General features: G+C 43.7%; 1 protein-coding gene across 2 annotated transcripts in view; it reads right to left on the bottom strand.

Moving 5' to 3' along the window:
* The window catches only part of epha7 (eph receptor A7), a 91209-nt gene that overhangs the window by 55763 nt on the left and 20566 nt on the right, over positions 1 to 14880 (bottom strand). For both annotated transcript variants that reach the window (XM_069656466.1, XM_069656458.1), the window contains exons 4-5: positions 11992 to 12147; positions 797 to 1132 (exon numbers count right to left, since the gene is read on the bottom strand). In XM_069656466.1, coding sequence (XP_069512567.1) covers positions 797 to 1132; positions 11992 to 12147 — 492 coding nt within the window. The remainder of the gene's footprint in view (positions 1 to 796; positions 1133 to 11991; positions 12148 to 14880) is intronic.

Below are 14880 nucleotides of genomic sequence, written 5' to 3'. Positions count from 1 at the left end.
CCCCCGAGAATAAGCTGCAAATACAGAACTTGCTCTTTAGGTACCACTGGGAGTCTGCATCATTGCTAAGCTAATAATGTTTGCACTGCAGCGATACACACATTAAATTAATCTGGATATATTATGGATCATATCAGACGATGGTCATTAATGCTAATGGGGAATCATTACTGTAGTTTGCATATGAGAGGTTTTCAAAATTAAACTGTCAATCGTCACGTTATTAAGCGCTCAGCATGAGCAAAGAGTGAACTGTGCACAGCCTGGTGTGAGACTAACGCTTAGCAACACCAGCTTAAAAGATAAACAGCTTGGTGATTCACTTTCCGCCTGAGGGTCAGAGATGAAGATCAATACCAACCTCATGACTGTGCATTAAGTGCAAGGCTCAATTCAGGATATGGTTAGCCTAGCGTAGAGGCTAGCATTTCTACAGACAAGTCACTCAGATGAGTACTTCCTGATTAGCAGCATTGTAGCTAAAATTTCCTAAATGATATGTCATATCAAACTACAAGCTTCATTAAATCTAAATAACTGTATGAAAATGACAAGGTGTTGTGCCTTCTCTACTTCCGCTTTGGGATTTAATGAAGAATGACTTGGCAGAGGTTGCTGCCATCTTGTTTTTTCACTGTGCACTGTACTTCTGTTACCACCAACTGGCACACAAAAGTGCTACAAATGAGGAAAACTGGTCCAATTTAAGCAGAAAAAAGTAACAACTTTAGCTCAGATAAAAATGCAGAATTCAAGTGCAAAACAACACCATCAACAGACTGCTTTGTGTTCTTACCTGCTTGACCAGTAGCGATGCTAACGGCAGCAAACAGCCTCTGCGTGCGGCTCAGGTCGGACACTCCGTTGACGGCCTCCACCTCAAAAGTGTAGTTGGCGTGGGCGAGCAGGTCCAAGATGGTCACATATGTGTCCACTAATCCTGACTGTGCGGGGGAGTATCCCACATTGGGCCCACACGGAACGCACTCCTCGGGTTCCCAGCTGCAACGCCGGCATATAACCCTGTAGGTGACGTCGTTACGGCCACCGGTGTCGGCCGGCGGGCCCCACTCCAGGCTGACGGTGGTCTGGTTGATGTTGTAGACCAGGTTCTGTGGCGCTGAGGGAGGTCCTGTCAGAGGTGGACACAGAGGAAGCCAGAATTAAATAACTGGGTGCCAGGGAAAGTGACAGCCAAGAATGTGCATTGACTGAATCTGTGCTTTCACTGTTCTCTGAGAAAAAAAAACAGTATAGGACATGCCAGCTCCAGCCCTAGAGCCAGAGACTCACACTCAATTATAATAAGCCTCAGGTCCAGAAAAAAGAGGAGTACAGGTACACTGAGAGGAAGTCAGCTCTGGCAGGCACCAAGGTCAGTGTTAGAAAGCTGTGAAATCAAAGAGTGCAGCCCAGAGTTTCAAAGGGGGAATAATTTCACAGTCAGAGTTCATGCAACACAGTTTCATGTCATTGTTTTAACTGGACAGCACACCAATATAACCCACAGGCTCCACTTCCAGTACCAGCTTAGACACTGTAAAAGGATGAGTCGCCTAAATTTACAACAACATTGTTTTCTTATAAAAATTAGCTGTTAAAATTGTTGTAACTAGACATTAGCATATCTTAGTACTGACCCTGTTAGGAAGACAAATTCAAAGTTACATCATTTTCACTTAACCTAAAAATAAATCTGTAAAATTGATTTTTTTTTAAGGTCACATTTAGATTTCTGATTGTTTAACTCATAGACTGTATAAAAAGATGGCCGACATGACAGCTCCCTAAAAGTGAAGCCAAACCCTCTCTATCGCCCCCTGCTGACTGGCTGCAGTATAGGTCATAAAGCCCGCCTCCTCCATGTTAACAGATGGGACATGAGTCAAACTATAAAATCAAAATACACGTCAAATACATTTTTCTCAAACATGTTTCTGTCATTATAGTTAGTTCTTATCATGCTGATTTACGTCCAAGTGTTGATTTTTCTGACGAGTTTACTTTTATTAATTATTTGATGCTTTCAAAAGGGGGTGTGGCCTCATTCGTTCGGCAAGTTAAGTGTGTTTTGGTTAGCGATAGACCAGCGCAAGATGGCAGCGCCCATCATGGGGGCTATTTTGGCTTTCACTTTGTACAATGAGAGTAGATGAATACACATCATCCATCTACATAGTCATTGGTTTAACCTCACACTGCTATTGGATAGTAACTGTGTTTATATGTCTGGCCCTCATGAGCTTAAACAGTTATTGAGTTATTGTGTGACGTTGGGGCTAAATGGTTGGTAGCAGTAGAACAGCAAGTCCTACAACCTGTGAGGTAAATAATGTTCTAGAAGAGAGGGATCCTTTCTGTAATGTTGTCAGACACTGAGAATAACAATCTGAGCCTGTCAGTGACAATTACAAGAACTTTTAGTGGACATAAGGATGATGGCAAGAATGTATATTAGTAGTTTAGATGCCAAAATATTTAAAAAATAGGTCCAAGGTTTACGAATACTGACATTCCCTTTAAAGGTAGCCTCATATTTTCAATCTGAAACAACCTGATGCTATTTTACAGTGTACTCATGCATGCAAAAATAGCTCATGATTCATCCAGATGGTCTGAGGGCTTTGTTTACATAGCGATTGTTAACAGCATAAAATCTGCAGCTGTTATGGAAATGATTGAGACATGGTTACATGGTCGGACAAACGCTTAGCAGGAAATCAGATGCCACAGACATGTCTTCCTGTTCGCCGAAGACATACGACCGTCCCAGCTGGAGACGGTGGCTTTACTTTGGAAGGTTTGTCAAACAGACAGCGGGACACTTAAAGTTAACGTCTTCCAAAAAAAGACTCAAAGACGGACTCACTCGCAATTTATGGACTAGATTTAAAACGGGATTATCGCCGCCCTGTAACTGCCATATACAATTTCTCCTGACATACAATAACAGCAGACTCCATAGCTTCAAAGGCGCAGAGGACCACAAACCGCTTGGCTGTAAATGTTCTTGTAATGGCACAGAGATTATCTCATCTCGTAAAACAATGAATAACAAATTGCTGCTTTCATCTCTCAGATTCCAGGCTGTTGGCTTTTACGGCCCAGATGTTGATATAAATAAACTCCCGTATCGCAGTAAAGATTATACGACTTGTATTCTTTGTTTATGAATGTTATAAGAGCATCTTCATTTTGTTCTCTGGGAGACTTAAACTGTTCTGTTTTCTCAGGATATATTCTTTAGAGGTAGTCTTGGGGAGGGACCTCTAAACTCATTAAATCTGTCAAAACAAAACAGGTCATGCATATGCAAGGAGCCAAAACTGCCATCCCAATATCCAGGCTCATTAACACAGCACTTAGTTGTTTTTCCCTGTTCCACCCATTACAACCCAGGGCTCGATGTACTGAGACATCCATATTCATGATTATCGGGGGAGATAAGAGACAGACTGTGGACGGGGAAGATGAAAGAGCCACCTGTGGCAGGTGAAGTGGAGACGAGTGACTGCCGATAGCGCCACTCGACTCCAGCCTTGGCACCGACACTCGACCCACACTCTCAATCTTCCTCACGGACAAGGGGAAGGTGTGCACTAAGACGCCCACGCACAGGCACACACACTCCACAGCTTCCTGCCTGAACCTCGGGGGTCTTTTATTCCAGCATGTCCACGGCCACGGTAAGCGACGATAGCATCTCATTTTGCTCGTGCCACTCTCGTTTTGGTCTCAGGTGTCACAGATCAAAGCGGTGATTTCTCAGCAACAAAAGGAAATGAGATTAGACTGACTCTGGATCCGTGTGACCTTTGTCTTTGCTCTTGTTTTTCAGTTGCATGCAATCCTGCAAGCTGTGCCCTTCCTCCTCGAGAGACCTCAGCATGCTTCACACGGAGTGCGTGTCGGATCGTATAACATCGTCCCTCTGAAACTCCCTGTCCGGTTCCAGAACCGGGGCTGAGTTTGACGAGTTTTTGTAACTTTTCCTCACAGACAATTCGATGTGTAGAGAGCTGTGAAAGTCGACAGGGTTAAACTTCTCACTCAAGCTCTACGGCAGCTCGGTCGGTGACCCAAAGCTTCAAAATATGACTGTCTGGGTACCCCTCTAAAACCATTTCTAGATGAAAGTCCAATTGGTGTAGCAGTGGGAGGCAGTGGAAGAGTCAAACAACCAGAGACATTCAAAACGCAGGGGTTTGATTCCTCAGTAAAACAGTCTTTATGAGGTTGTCCAGTTATGCAACTAATGTACGAATGTTACTGCTTAAACTCAAACCACAATCTTTTTTCTAAACATAACCAGGTAGTTTCAACAGAAAGCTACAGAGACCTTTGCAAAGCCTTGGATTGCTGCAACAGGTAAACACACTTTTCCCCTTAGACACAGTACTAGGACGCATCATATGACCCAGTTTGTTTGAAGCCTTCTGAAAGCCTTCTTCTCTTTCTTCCTCTCCTGCCTCGGCGTCGCTTCGTGTCTCTGAATATGCTCCGTCTGGACTCAGGAATATGAAACTCGTCTGCCCCCTCTTCACCTACAGCACAGATTTGCACCACATCCTGAGCCCTCCACTGTCTGTCTGTCTGTCTGCTCATCCTTATAGCTCAAGGGCTTGTCGCTCTGCCTCTTCTTTTTACTCTTTTTTTTTTCTGTCTCTCACTCCCCCACTCTGTCTTATCTCTCCGTGTTCTCTCCTCTCACCCCTCCTCCCAGTCAAGTTTCATTTCACGGATTAGCCTGCCAGAGCCCCCACAGCCTGAAATGTCTCAATCACTTGCTAGCTTCCCTCCGCTGCTGCTGCCACTGTGAAAAAACACGGGCCAGCATGTGTGTGTGTTGTTGTGCATAAATATGGAATATGTGCATGCACGGTTAATGTTCCCTGCTACATCACTTGCATGCTAACATGGAGCAGATTTTAAAGCAGAACCTGTGATTTTTGTGGCGTAAACAAAGAACTCCTATGTGTGAACGCAAAGAGATACAGCTTTAAGAAGTATCCACTTCAGCTAATAATCGACCGTATAGGAAACACAGCATAACAGCTGATAATTTTTAGGTCATGTTCTAAAGCCCGTCTCCACTTCGTGCATGGATGTGAGACCTGAGTAAATCCGAGCTTAGGAGGGAAGAATCTGGCGCTTATCGGCCTTGAGAGGTGCTCGGGGCTGCCTTAACCCTCCACAGCCTATTAGCTGACTGGGCTCTAATTGGGGAGCTGTGGGGAGAGGGGCGGCAGGGGTGAGTGGTATTCAAATCACCCATGAGGTAATCCTCGCTCTACAAATGTGTGTTGTGACCCCGTGACCCAGCTTCTAAGGATGTGGCTGCAGCAGAACCTGTGAGAGGGAAGCCATGCAGAAGAGGAGGAGAGCTTGTTTTGTGAGTGGTCAAACTGTGAGCGTGCTGTCTTTGTCCCCAGGTGTGGTGCGATCTGTGAATTTTGCTGTAAGTGAGCAGGTTGCTCTAAGTATCTGCATGGCTCTTCTATTACACTGTGGACCACAACAATCACGCAGCATTTACACTGAATTTACATGTGCATGACCAGGACAGAGACACGGCAGCTTCATGTTTGGATCAGAATCATTTCCAATTATTGCATTCAGGTGATGTTCATTATGCCAATATCGTACTTAACAAAGCAAAGGATAAGTGGTTAAGTTAGTGGATGGATGGACAGATACATCTTGGCAAGGTGAGCAACAGCCCAGAGGTCACAGACCCTTTAAGGGACATTTTGGAATTTTAAACCTACTGCCACTTAAACAGGCTGTAAGGGCTGCAACATAATCCTTGGCCTTGTTTTGCCCCTGACAGGCTCAGACTGTTATTTTAAGCTTCTGACAACATTACAGAAAGGATCCCTGCAGAGATAGACCTTTGTGTTAAAGAGAAAAATGCTCTTTTCAAAGCCACCAAACTGCATTGATAAAAATACTAATTCTACCTTGCAGAAAGCACAGGAGTTGCAGATCAATCAACGCCTCAAAGGGTCCGTTTTTAGTGTTATTGTGTGTTACAAGAAAATACCGTGTTAGATCCAAACTAACCATTTGAAAGGCTCCAGATTATTAGAGCAACAATAACTTTGTATAAATGTTAAAATTGTGTGGTTCACCAAAGTACAATCTAATCAAAAGTAAGTTTTAAAGCCCCCCTCCAGTGAAAGTTTTTAACCTTGTAAACATCTCCATGTGGTGTTCTTCATGTGCTACAAGACATATCAGATACAACATCAGCAGTCATCTCCATGGCTGGGCCTGTCTGCTTTTAAACTGCAGTGTACCAAGGACAGGCTGAACAACACGTTTGCAGATTGGCACGTCACAAACCTAAGGAGCCAATCCCGTTAATGGACGGGGTGACGCTACGCATATCATTATGTGTAACCTATAGCAACCACTTCGGCGACGGGCGAGCCAGCTGTCACCGTCATTGTTGCAAACTCACTACTGACTACTAACGTTAACGTTACTGCTTCTAATTACTACATTTCAAGCTCGCTAAGTTTTAACCAGTTGCCACTAAACGATGGCAGAGAAGTGTTTTGTTTTTACGACGGAGGGGTGGTTGTAAATGTGCATAGTCGGCAGGGAGAAGGAGGAGATGTCTTAAGAGGATTCTTACAAGGTAAGACACAAATTATTATTTCAAGCAGAGCATTTTATATGACTTAAAACATGACTGGAGCTGCTCTTTAATGTATTTTATACCTTTAACTATGCTCTACTTCAACTGATACTATATTTCCTGCCTTTATACCTCCATATTGCAGAGTGCAGGTCTTGTAAATGGGTCACAATCTAGATTTAGAAAAGTTAAACAGTCTTTTTATTGAGCATAATCTTAAGTTATGTTGCTTTCAGTCAAGCACAACCAAAGAGAAAAAGGGTGCTAAAGCTCCAGGCAAACTTTCTACAACAAGTCTGAAAGGGCAAGAAACTGGAGTTGTCACAGCTTAAGGCTGAATGTATGGCGAGAGTTTAAATGCATCTAAAAAATAACACAGATGGATAAACTTTAAGTCCTGCTGAAGTGGATTCAGGCCGGAGCTTCAGTCTGACAGTAGAAACAGAAGACGTATATAAAATGCTCAGATATTGATCTGAAATCTGGTAGCAGCACCGGCCTCGACGCTCTGCAGGCCTTTCACAGTCCCCTAGCAACTCCAGGCAGGATAGACTCCCTGATGGATGTCAACTTGTTGAGGTGGCACATTTTTAAGGGGGGCGGCGGGGGCTGGGAGGAGGAGACGACTTCTCACAACTGCCCTTTTCAGCCCCTCGCTTGCACCAGCACTGCTCACAGCTGTTGCGTGATTGATGCCCACTCCCCGACTTGTCAGCAGCTCCACGCTGCGCAGCCTCTCCTCTGGAAGAAATGCCTCCCCATAGCCGTCCACATATATCTCATTTTCTCACAACTTTGCATATGAATAGAGAAATATTCGACAAACAAAAGCATTTCTTCCATCCTCTTCCGCCCCCTCTGAACACATACGATGAGGAACAATATATCTGGAGCTATGCTTTTTTTTTTTTGGAACTTCTTCCCTCATCTTTATGCAGCGTGGATTTGGCTTTTTTATGTCTCCACATTACATCTTCATCTCATTTCCCCTCAAATCCTCATAGACACATTCTTAATCTCTGTGTGCCAGAGATCCATCTCACTGTTTTGCTAAGGCCTACGATATGGTAGCTTTACAAACCCCTATTTAAAAAAATCTGTCAATCAAGCTATTTGTTCAGGCAGTGCAAATTCATTTTCAATTACGATTCACTCCTGGTCCGGATAAGGCCTGAAAAAAGGAAATCACAGTGACTATTGGTCACACCGACTTAATCCGGCGATGAATGAGGGAATGCACGTACGGAGCGCCGAGCAGACATTGTGCTGGGTGAATGAGGACGAGGGCGAAGCTATTCATACAAGTTAAAAATACATATTTACATATAATGGTATGGGGTCATCAAGTGTAGACCCCAAGTTAATGAAAATGAATAATGGAAAGTGTGCATTAGGCAACTTCAGTAATTACTGTGCTACTTGGCCAAGGTGATTACCCAGAAGGGAACAGCCAGAGGACAAAGAAGTGGAACTTTCTCCTGCCCTTGATCAGCGCGAGATGTCAGAGTGAAGCGTTAACTTCAGATTAGGATGGTTGGAGAAGTGAGTAATGGACCTGTCTTTTAGGACAGGATCTGTGTGCCTGCCTCGCTGCCGCGCAGAGAGCGTTTGGTGGTTTGTGGTCATTGCTCGGCCTCAAATCTGCTTAGCCTGAGTTATGTCCTTGTTTGTGTCACATGGGGATGGGCTGGGAATCTGTGTAAACCTGTGCCCTATTTTAACACGTTTAGGCTCTGAAAGACTAATAGGTACAAACATTTTGGGAATTTCTCCAGTAGATTGCAATTGTGTAACATTGTAGGTTGCAATATAATCTTGCGAATGCCCTTAATTAAAGTCCATCCAATAAAAGTTCTTGTTGTTTCCACTGACAGGCTCAGATTGTTATTCTCAGTGTCTGACAGCATCACAGGAAGGATCCCTGCAGAAACAGACTTTTTGTTACAGAGGAAGATCTGAAACGTCTGTTACAGTGCTCCCTTTAAAACCACCAGACTGATTTGACAGTCATTTACCTCACAGAGCATGAATGTCACTAGTTGACCTCTGCCTCTTTCAATCTGTTTGTGTGTTACACAAATATAGAGTTGGATCTGAACTCACCATTTAGAGTAACAGTCTCGTAAGACTTCAGTTTTGTGCTCACCCACTAGCGATAATTGGTAACTAGGAAAGCACACTCCCTGTTTTAACCAGTCGTCTATGGCTGGCTCCCAACGTCATGCTTCTAACTCTTGATTTTCCTCGCTTTCCTTTTCAGACTGTCAGCCGCTTAGCTCCGCCTACCCTCTCTGGCAGACCAACCACTGCTGGGTCAGGGAAAACGCGTCACTAACTGGGCGCATTTAAGTTACTTATTGAACCAGACACCTGATTCCTGGAACAACATACATCTCCTTGAAAGTCAGTTCACTTTTACCTTTTGGACATTGCTTTTGTAATTGACAATATGCCATTGTCAACGAGGGTTGCCCCTCTATGATCTCTCAAGTATAAATAAAGATTGACTGATTGATAGCTTGAGAATAAAATGACGCTCTCTTCAAATCCACCAGACTCCATGGACAAAAACAGTAATTTCACCTTGCAGAACATGAGCATTAGTGGTCTAGCTCTGCCTTGATGTTCTTCCTCTCACTGTTGTCACTAACTGCAACAGAAAGGCACAGCTTACCGACAGGAAGGCCTGAACTTTCATGTTCTATAAGAATGCAGAACAAAATGCGGAGTTATTTTTGTTTGATGAAACGAGGAGTTGGACTGAGTGGGAAAGTATCTGCTAGTTTTATTTCTAAAGCTTGAAGAATGAGTCAAACTAGACTAAACATTCCACATACATTATAGGAGATCAGTTTATTTGATCCACGTCAAGCATGAAGATACAGAATACTAAACTATCCACCTGTTTGTATAATGTGTAATTACTATGTGCAGAGGTGAGACACACCTATGCACATAGTAAGTGATAGTCTATGGTGAGTGTTTATTGTACTGTGTTACAATGATGACCACCTACATTAATGAATGTTATATAAGAAGATCTGTTTCTGACAAAGGGCGGCACAGTGGTGCAGTGGTTAGCGCGGTCGCCTCACAGCTAGAAGGTTCCGGGTTTGAACCCCGGACCAAACGTAGCGGGCCTTTCTGTTTGGAGTTTGCATGTTCTCCCCCGTTCTCTCTCCGGGTACTTCCTGCCACAGTCCAAAGACTCGTGAGGTAGGTGTGAATGTGAGCGTGAAAGGTTGTCTGTCTCTATGTGTCAGCCCTGTGATTGACTGGTGACCTGTCCAGGTGTAACCCCGCCTCTCGCCCAATGACAGCTGGGACAGGCTCCAGTCCACCGTGACCCTGAACAGGATAAGCGGTACAGGTAATGGTAGACACATTATATGTTCCAAACACGATGAGAATAAAGAAACATCACGTGATGGGGGTCAGAAGGTGAATGCTGCTTTCAGAGCCGGGTAAGACGGAGATGTCAGAAAGTCTGTGAACTAACCCAAATCATATTTAACAGCTTAAATGCAACAAAAAAAAGCTGATGTTTTAATTATAGAAAATGCTTGTGGGGAATCATTGCTCATAAATAATGAGAGGAATAACTTTTCTTTTACAAGTTTTAAATGTTTTTGCAGCCCTCTATCGTACCCACTGTTTTAATTAAAATGTTGCCTGATAATATATTTTCACTTATATAAGAGACCTATAAAAAAGGAGCCAAAGAATCTCAGATAAGGTGCAAACTTTGAGACGAGAGCCAGATTATTCATGACCGGAGAACTCACTGCTGTAAATAAACACGTCTGTGCGTCGAGGATATTACAGAGAGAGTCAGCGGGCAGGTAGAGACAGAGATGTTGCTCAACGAGCTGCTTCACAGACGCCTGCAATGACAAGGACTCGTTTTTCATATCATATTTACGACATTAAATCCAAACTAGAATCCATATAATCCTCTCTTTCATGCTCTGATTTAATGCAAAGACAAGTCAATGCAGAGCTATAACGTTCGACTATTTGCATAATATCTCACCAGCAGTCTCGCTCTGTCTGTACACACACACACACACACACACACACACACACACACACACACACACACACAGAAAACTTTAGAGATTCTGACTTGGCCTACTTTGGGTGTTTGGGGGAAAGGCACAGGAAGCGAAGCAGGCATGCTGATTTTCCTGCATTTTCCTCGATCTGTTTTAGTTGTTTGTAATCAACAGCATGAAATAAATGTGAAATGTTAATTCCTCTTCTCATCTTCATGATAGATGCGTCAAAACAAGTATGACAAAGATGTAGGGCGAGCAGCCAGAATAACAGAACAACACAAGCAAACTAACAAGGTGAGGAGAGGGTTTAAATGTCCGCTTTTCTCTTTGAAGTCTGGTGGCTTTGAAGGCAGCAAAGTAGCTCCCGTTTAAAAATAAGGTCTTTTACCTTTTACTAGGTTTGTTTGTACAGGGACTAAATCCAGATTTAGAGTCTTAAAGTTGTGCTTTCATAGTGTAATTTTGTAAACAACTCTCGCCGCAGAACCTCCTTGTTTGTTCCTCCAGCTCTGACCAAAGCACGAGCTGGAATCAGGGAACATGGCAGCATTGTTTCAACAAGTCTAACAGGGCAACAGAGTAGATTTAGATTTTGGTTTAGCTGGATTATCTAAACCAAAAAGTAAAAATAGGGCACAGTTGGATTGTCTAGAAGTGTACAGCTAGCGGTCAGAAGCCAGAGAGCTTAATCTCGTGATACATTATCAGTGCACTGAAGGCAGATAAAGGAGCAAAGATTAAGTTTAGGTTGCTGTTTACCTCCAGAGATAAAGCAGAGAGCCTACTGCACCGCTGGGGTGTGCCTCCCCCTGTGCACAGTAGCTGAAGGTAAAACATCCAGCAGCAACTTGACATAAACACGTTTGAGAACAGATTTGAAAGCACATGAGCCCCACCCTTCTCTGAGTCCCCCGGCCTGTGTAAGTAAGCCATCAGTGGCTGTCACATAACTGTTACGCTGGCCAGGACAAATGAAGACGCAAGGTTCTGCCTGTGCTGCCGCCGCCGATGACTGTAATTGCAATCTTTCAGACAGGAAATGGCAAATTGCTCCTCTCATCATTAGCAACCAGCTAAGACACAAAACAGACATGCGAGCCTGCAAACATAATTATAATGACATACTGGGAGGCAGCTATGGGAACACATCTGGGGTTTTCCTGAGACCACTGCACACTGGCTGAACAGGTCGCGAGTGTGTTTTTCCCCTTCGCATGTGTGGCTGGTTAAATTCACATCCGAGAAAGTGATCTGCTCTGTGTTTACGTAGCAACGGCAGGGCACACTTACTCGTGCAGGCCACAGACGGAGGGTCAGAGAGTGCTCGGTAGTAGCCGTCCTCGCAGTCGCAGCGCCACGAGCCCTCGCGGTCGTTGAAGCTGTGTGCAGGACATCGAGAGCACTGGAGGTCCTGTGAGGAAGACTTGTAGAAACCGCGACCGCACGCTGCAGAGGGAAGGAGAAAGGAGAATCATGTCAGGACAAAGAGAGGAGGGGAAAACACACATATAAAGACAGTATTATGTGGGGATCTGCTGTAATTTGTAATTCACAACCAAATCTCTGCAAAGTTAAATTTGCTGTCAGAGTGTAGCCTCATTATTCATGTTCAGTTCTTGAAAAATTGAAAAAGATGACAGTGTTGACTTCTTAAAATGATTCAGTGTCTCTTTGCAACCCTCCGGTCATTAACTAATTTGACCCAAGAGTGACTTTCCTTTCAAAACCTCTCTGATTGAGTCATCTGAATAACTTTAACAGGTGAATTATACAACTTTTTACCCAAAGAAAGCAAAGTTCAGAGGAAAGTCTCCTCCAAAAAAACCATAATTGTTTTAGCAGATCTTTTATTTCTCTTCTTTCCTGATTTGTCCTGTGATCTCTGCGTATGGAAACAAATGGATACGAGACTTAATCCCTCAAACTCCTCAAAATAGATCGCTGTTTTTGTCAGATTTTGCTAAACAAACACACAAAACATATCGATGCAAAACAATTATGGATGTAGTAACATGAACATATATATTTCTTAACATTAAATCAGTCATTGTAACTGTAGTTTTTGAGTTATGCTTATTTTCATAAGCAGCATGCACAGAGTTTGGTGTTGCATCTGCAATAGAAATCTTCTTTTTGTCTTAAATCTCTCCAAGCAAAATGTCACTGAATGAGGTAACACAATGGTGGTTGAGCCTATGGCCCACTGATGAAAGCCTTTGCATTCACAGTATTACAGACTGGGTGTCTGTGGCGACATTTGCAGAAAAAAATCACAAGCGGCGCCCAGTTAGTGACGCGTTTTCCATCAGCCAGCAGTGGTTGGTCTGCCAGAGAGGGTAGGTGGAGCTAAGCGGCTGCTTTTCCGGTCTCTTCTGCAAGTGTTGCGAGTAAACAGTAATCTACTATGGCTGAACAAACAAAGAAAAGGGTACTGTACCCTGGGCCATCTAAAGGGTTAATACAACCATGCTGGTATGTCAAATTTTCAAAACATACCCCGCCTCAACCAGGTAGATTCTCAGAGCGCTTCATATGCAGTAAGCCAAGCTAAGCCAGGTTCACACAGGCAGACAGTCACTGATGATCTCAGCCGTCATTACAAATCACTGAGTGTCTCCAGGTGATATTAGTCCTGTGCAAACACAGCCTGAAAGAGTCTTCACTTCACACCTGAATTCCCATCATGGAGAGGGCATGACAGAACAAACCATTGTGTTCGCTCATTAAAGTAGCCAGTATTTGAATGAACCTGCCCCTCAGGCTTCATCACGCAGCCCGAGCAAGGAAACAGCTTCACAAATCTCATGTCGAAACATCAGCCCAGGGATAAACTACAGCCTCTCACTTTGAAAGGAAAATAACAAGGCTATTTTTATTCGGATGGATCCTCAGGTCAGTAAGGAGGTCCGGCTTGTTTATAACAAGGCCTATCTCTGAGAGGAAACATTCTTCAGTGGAGCGGAGAGATAAGCGAGTGCAAGCACACGGATCATTTCAACATCGTACCTTTGACCAAGACAGTAAACAAGCCTCAGACTGATATGTGTAATCAGCAAAGACTCATCACTGCCTGTGCTGAGAAAGTCATTAAAGGATGACACCTCTAAACCCAAATAACTCAACAGTACCGACGCATTCTCAGGTCTGAAAAGAGCCATGAGCAAATATTGACAAAGGCAAAATGGGAATGGAAAATAAAATGGTGACTCATAAACAATTTGACTGTGAATCGCAGTGATTCATTATTAAAGGAGAGTTCAAACCTTGGCCCTAGTTTGACTTAGTTTGGGGTCTCGATGAGTTTTGGAAACGCCCGAGTCGATCGCTTCAGCCAGCAGCCACAGACAGGCTGTGACGACGCAGCCGCTACAGTCTATCTCGTGTTTTGGGGCTGAAGCAGCGAATGTGGCTCCAAAAGTCATTTAGACCCCAAACTGTTGCAAAGAAAGGGCCCAGGTTTAAAAAAGCAAACAGATTTTCCTTTGATGTTTGGTATTAGTTAGCCGCTAAATCTCTATTCTGGCTCTGGATATTTCAGCCTCAAAGACAGTTAATCTACAATGACCGTCTGTGTGCACACCAGAGCTAAGCCTGTTGAAAAACAGCAATCTAGGCCACATGATTTCTTAAACAATCTGAGAGAAATCTATACTTCTGTGAATAGCTCTGCATACAAACTATAAAATTACACCCAAGATGCATTTTTCATGAGCCACCGGGGGAAATGAGCAATGATTCTCATACTGGGCAGCTGCCATTGCAGATCTCCGTGCTGCTACTTCTTTATTTCCGCTTTGCAGGGGGATATATTGGCCACCACCTCCTGTGTGACAGGTCGTGGATAAGAAGGATGGAGGCATCTGATTTTCTGGTTTTAACACTTCCAGAGCCTGAAGAGCAGACCGGGGCTCGGGGTATCCCCATTTCAGATACATGAAAGCCCTGTCAGTCTCCATTTATCGCACAGCCACAGCCTCGTGAAACAAGACCTTTTTTTTTTCCAAGCGGAAAAAAGACATGATTTTATCTCTAATCTTTCTTTACCTTTTCAGGCCGGTAATTGAAAACAGAGCCATGAGGAAGCTGCGGGCGGTGGGTCTTGAATGCTGACCAGGCAAACACACACACATACAGAGTGTACAAGTGCTTACTCATCACACTTAGCTGCTTTTTGACTGT

Source organism: Semicossyphus pulcher, unplaced genomic scaffold (genome assembly GCF_022749685.1).
Source record: "Semicossyphus pulcher isolate SPU_LCO1_2020_fin unplaced genomic scaffold, fSemPul1.0.p SCAF_11, whole genome shotgun sequence".
NCBI classification, from domain to species: Eukaryota; Metazoa; Chordata; class Actinopteri; order Labriformes; family Labridae; genus Semicossyphus; species Semicossyphus pulcher.
Note: the sequence above shows the minus strand (reverse complement) of the source record. Positions and strands in the feature narration are given on the sequence as shown.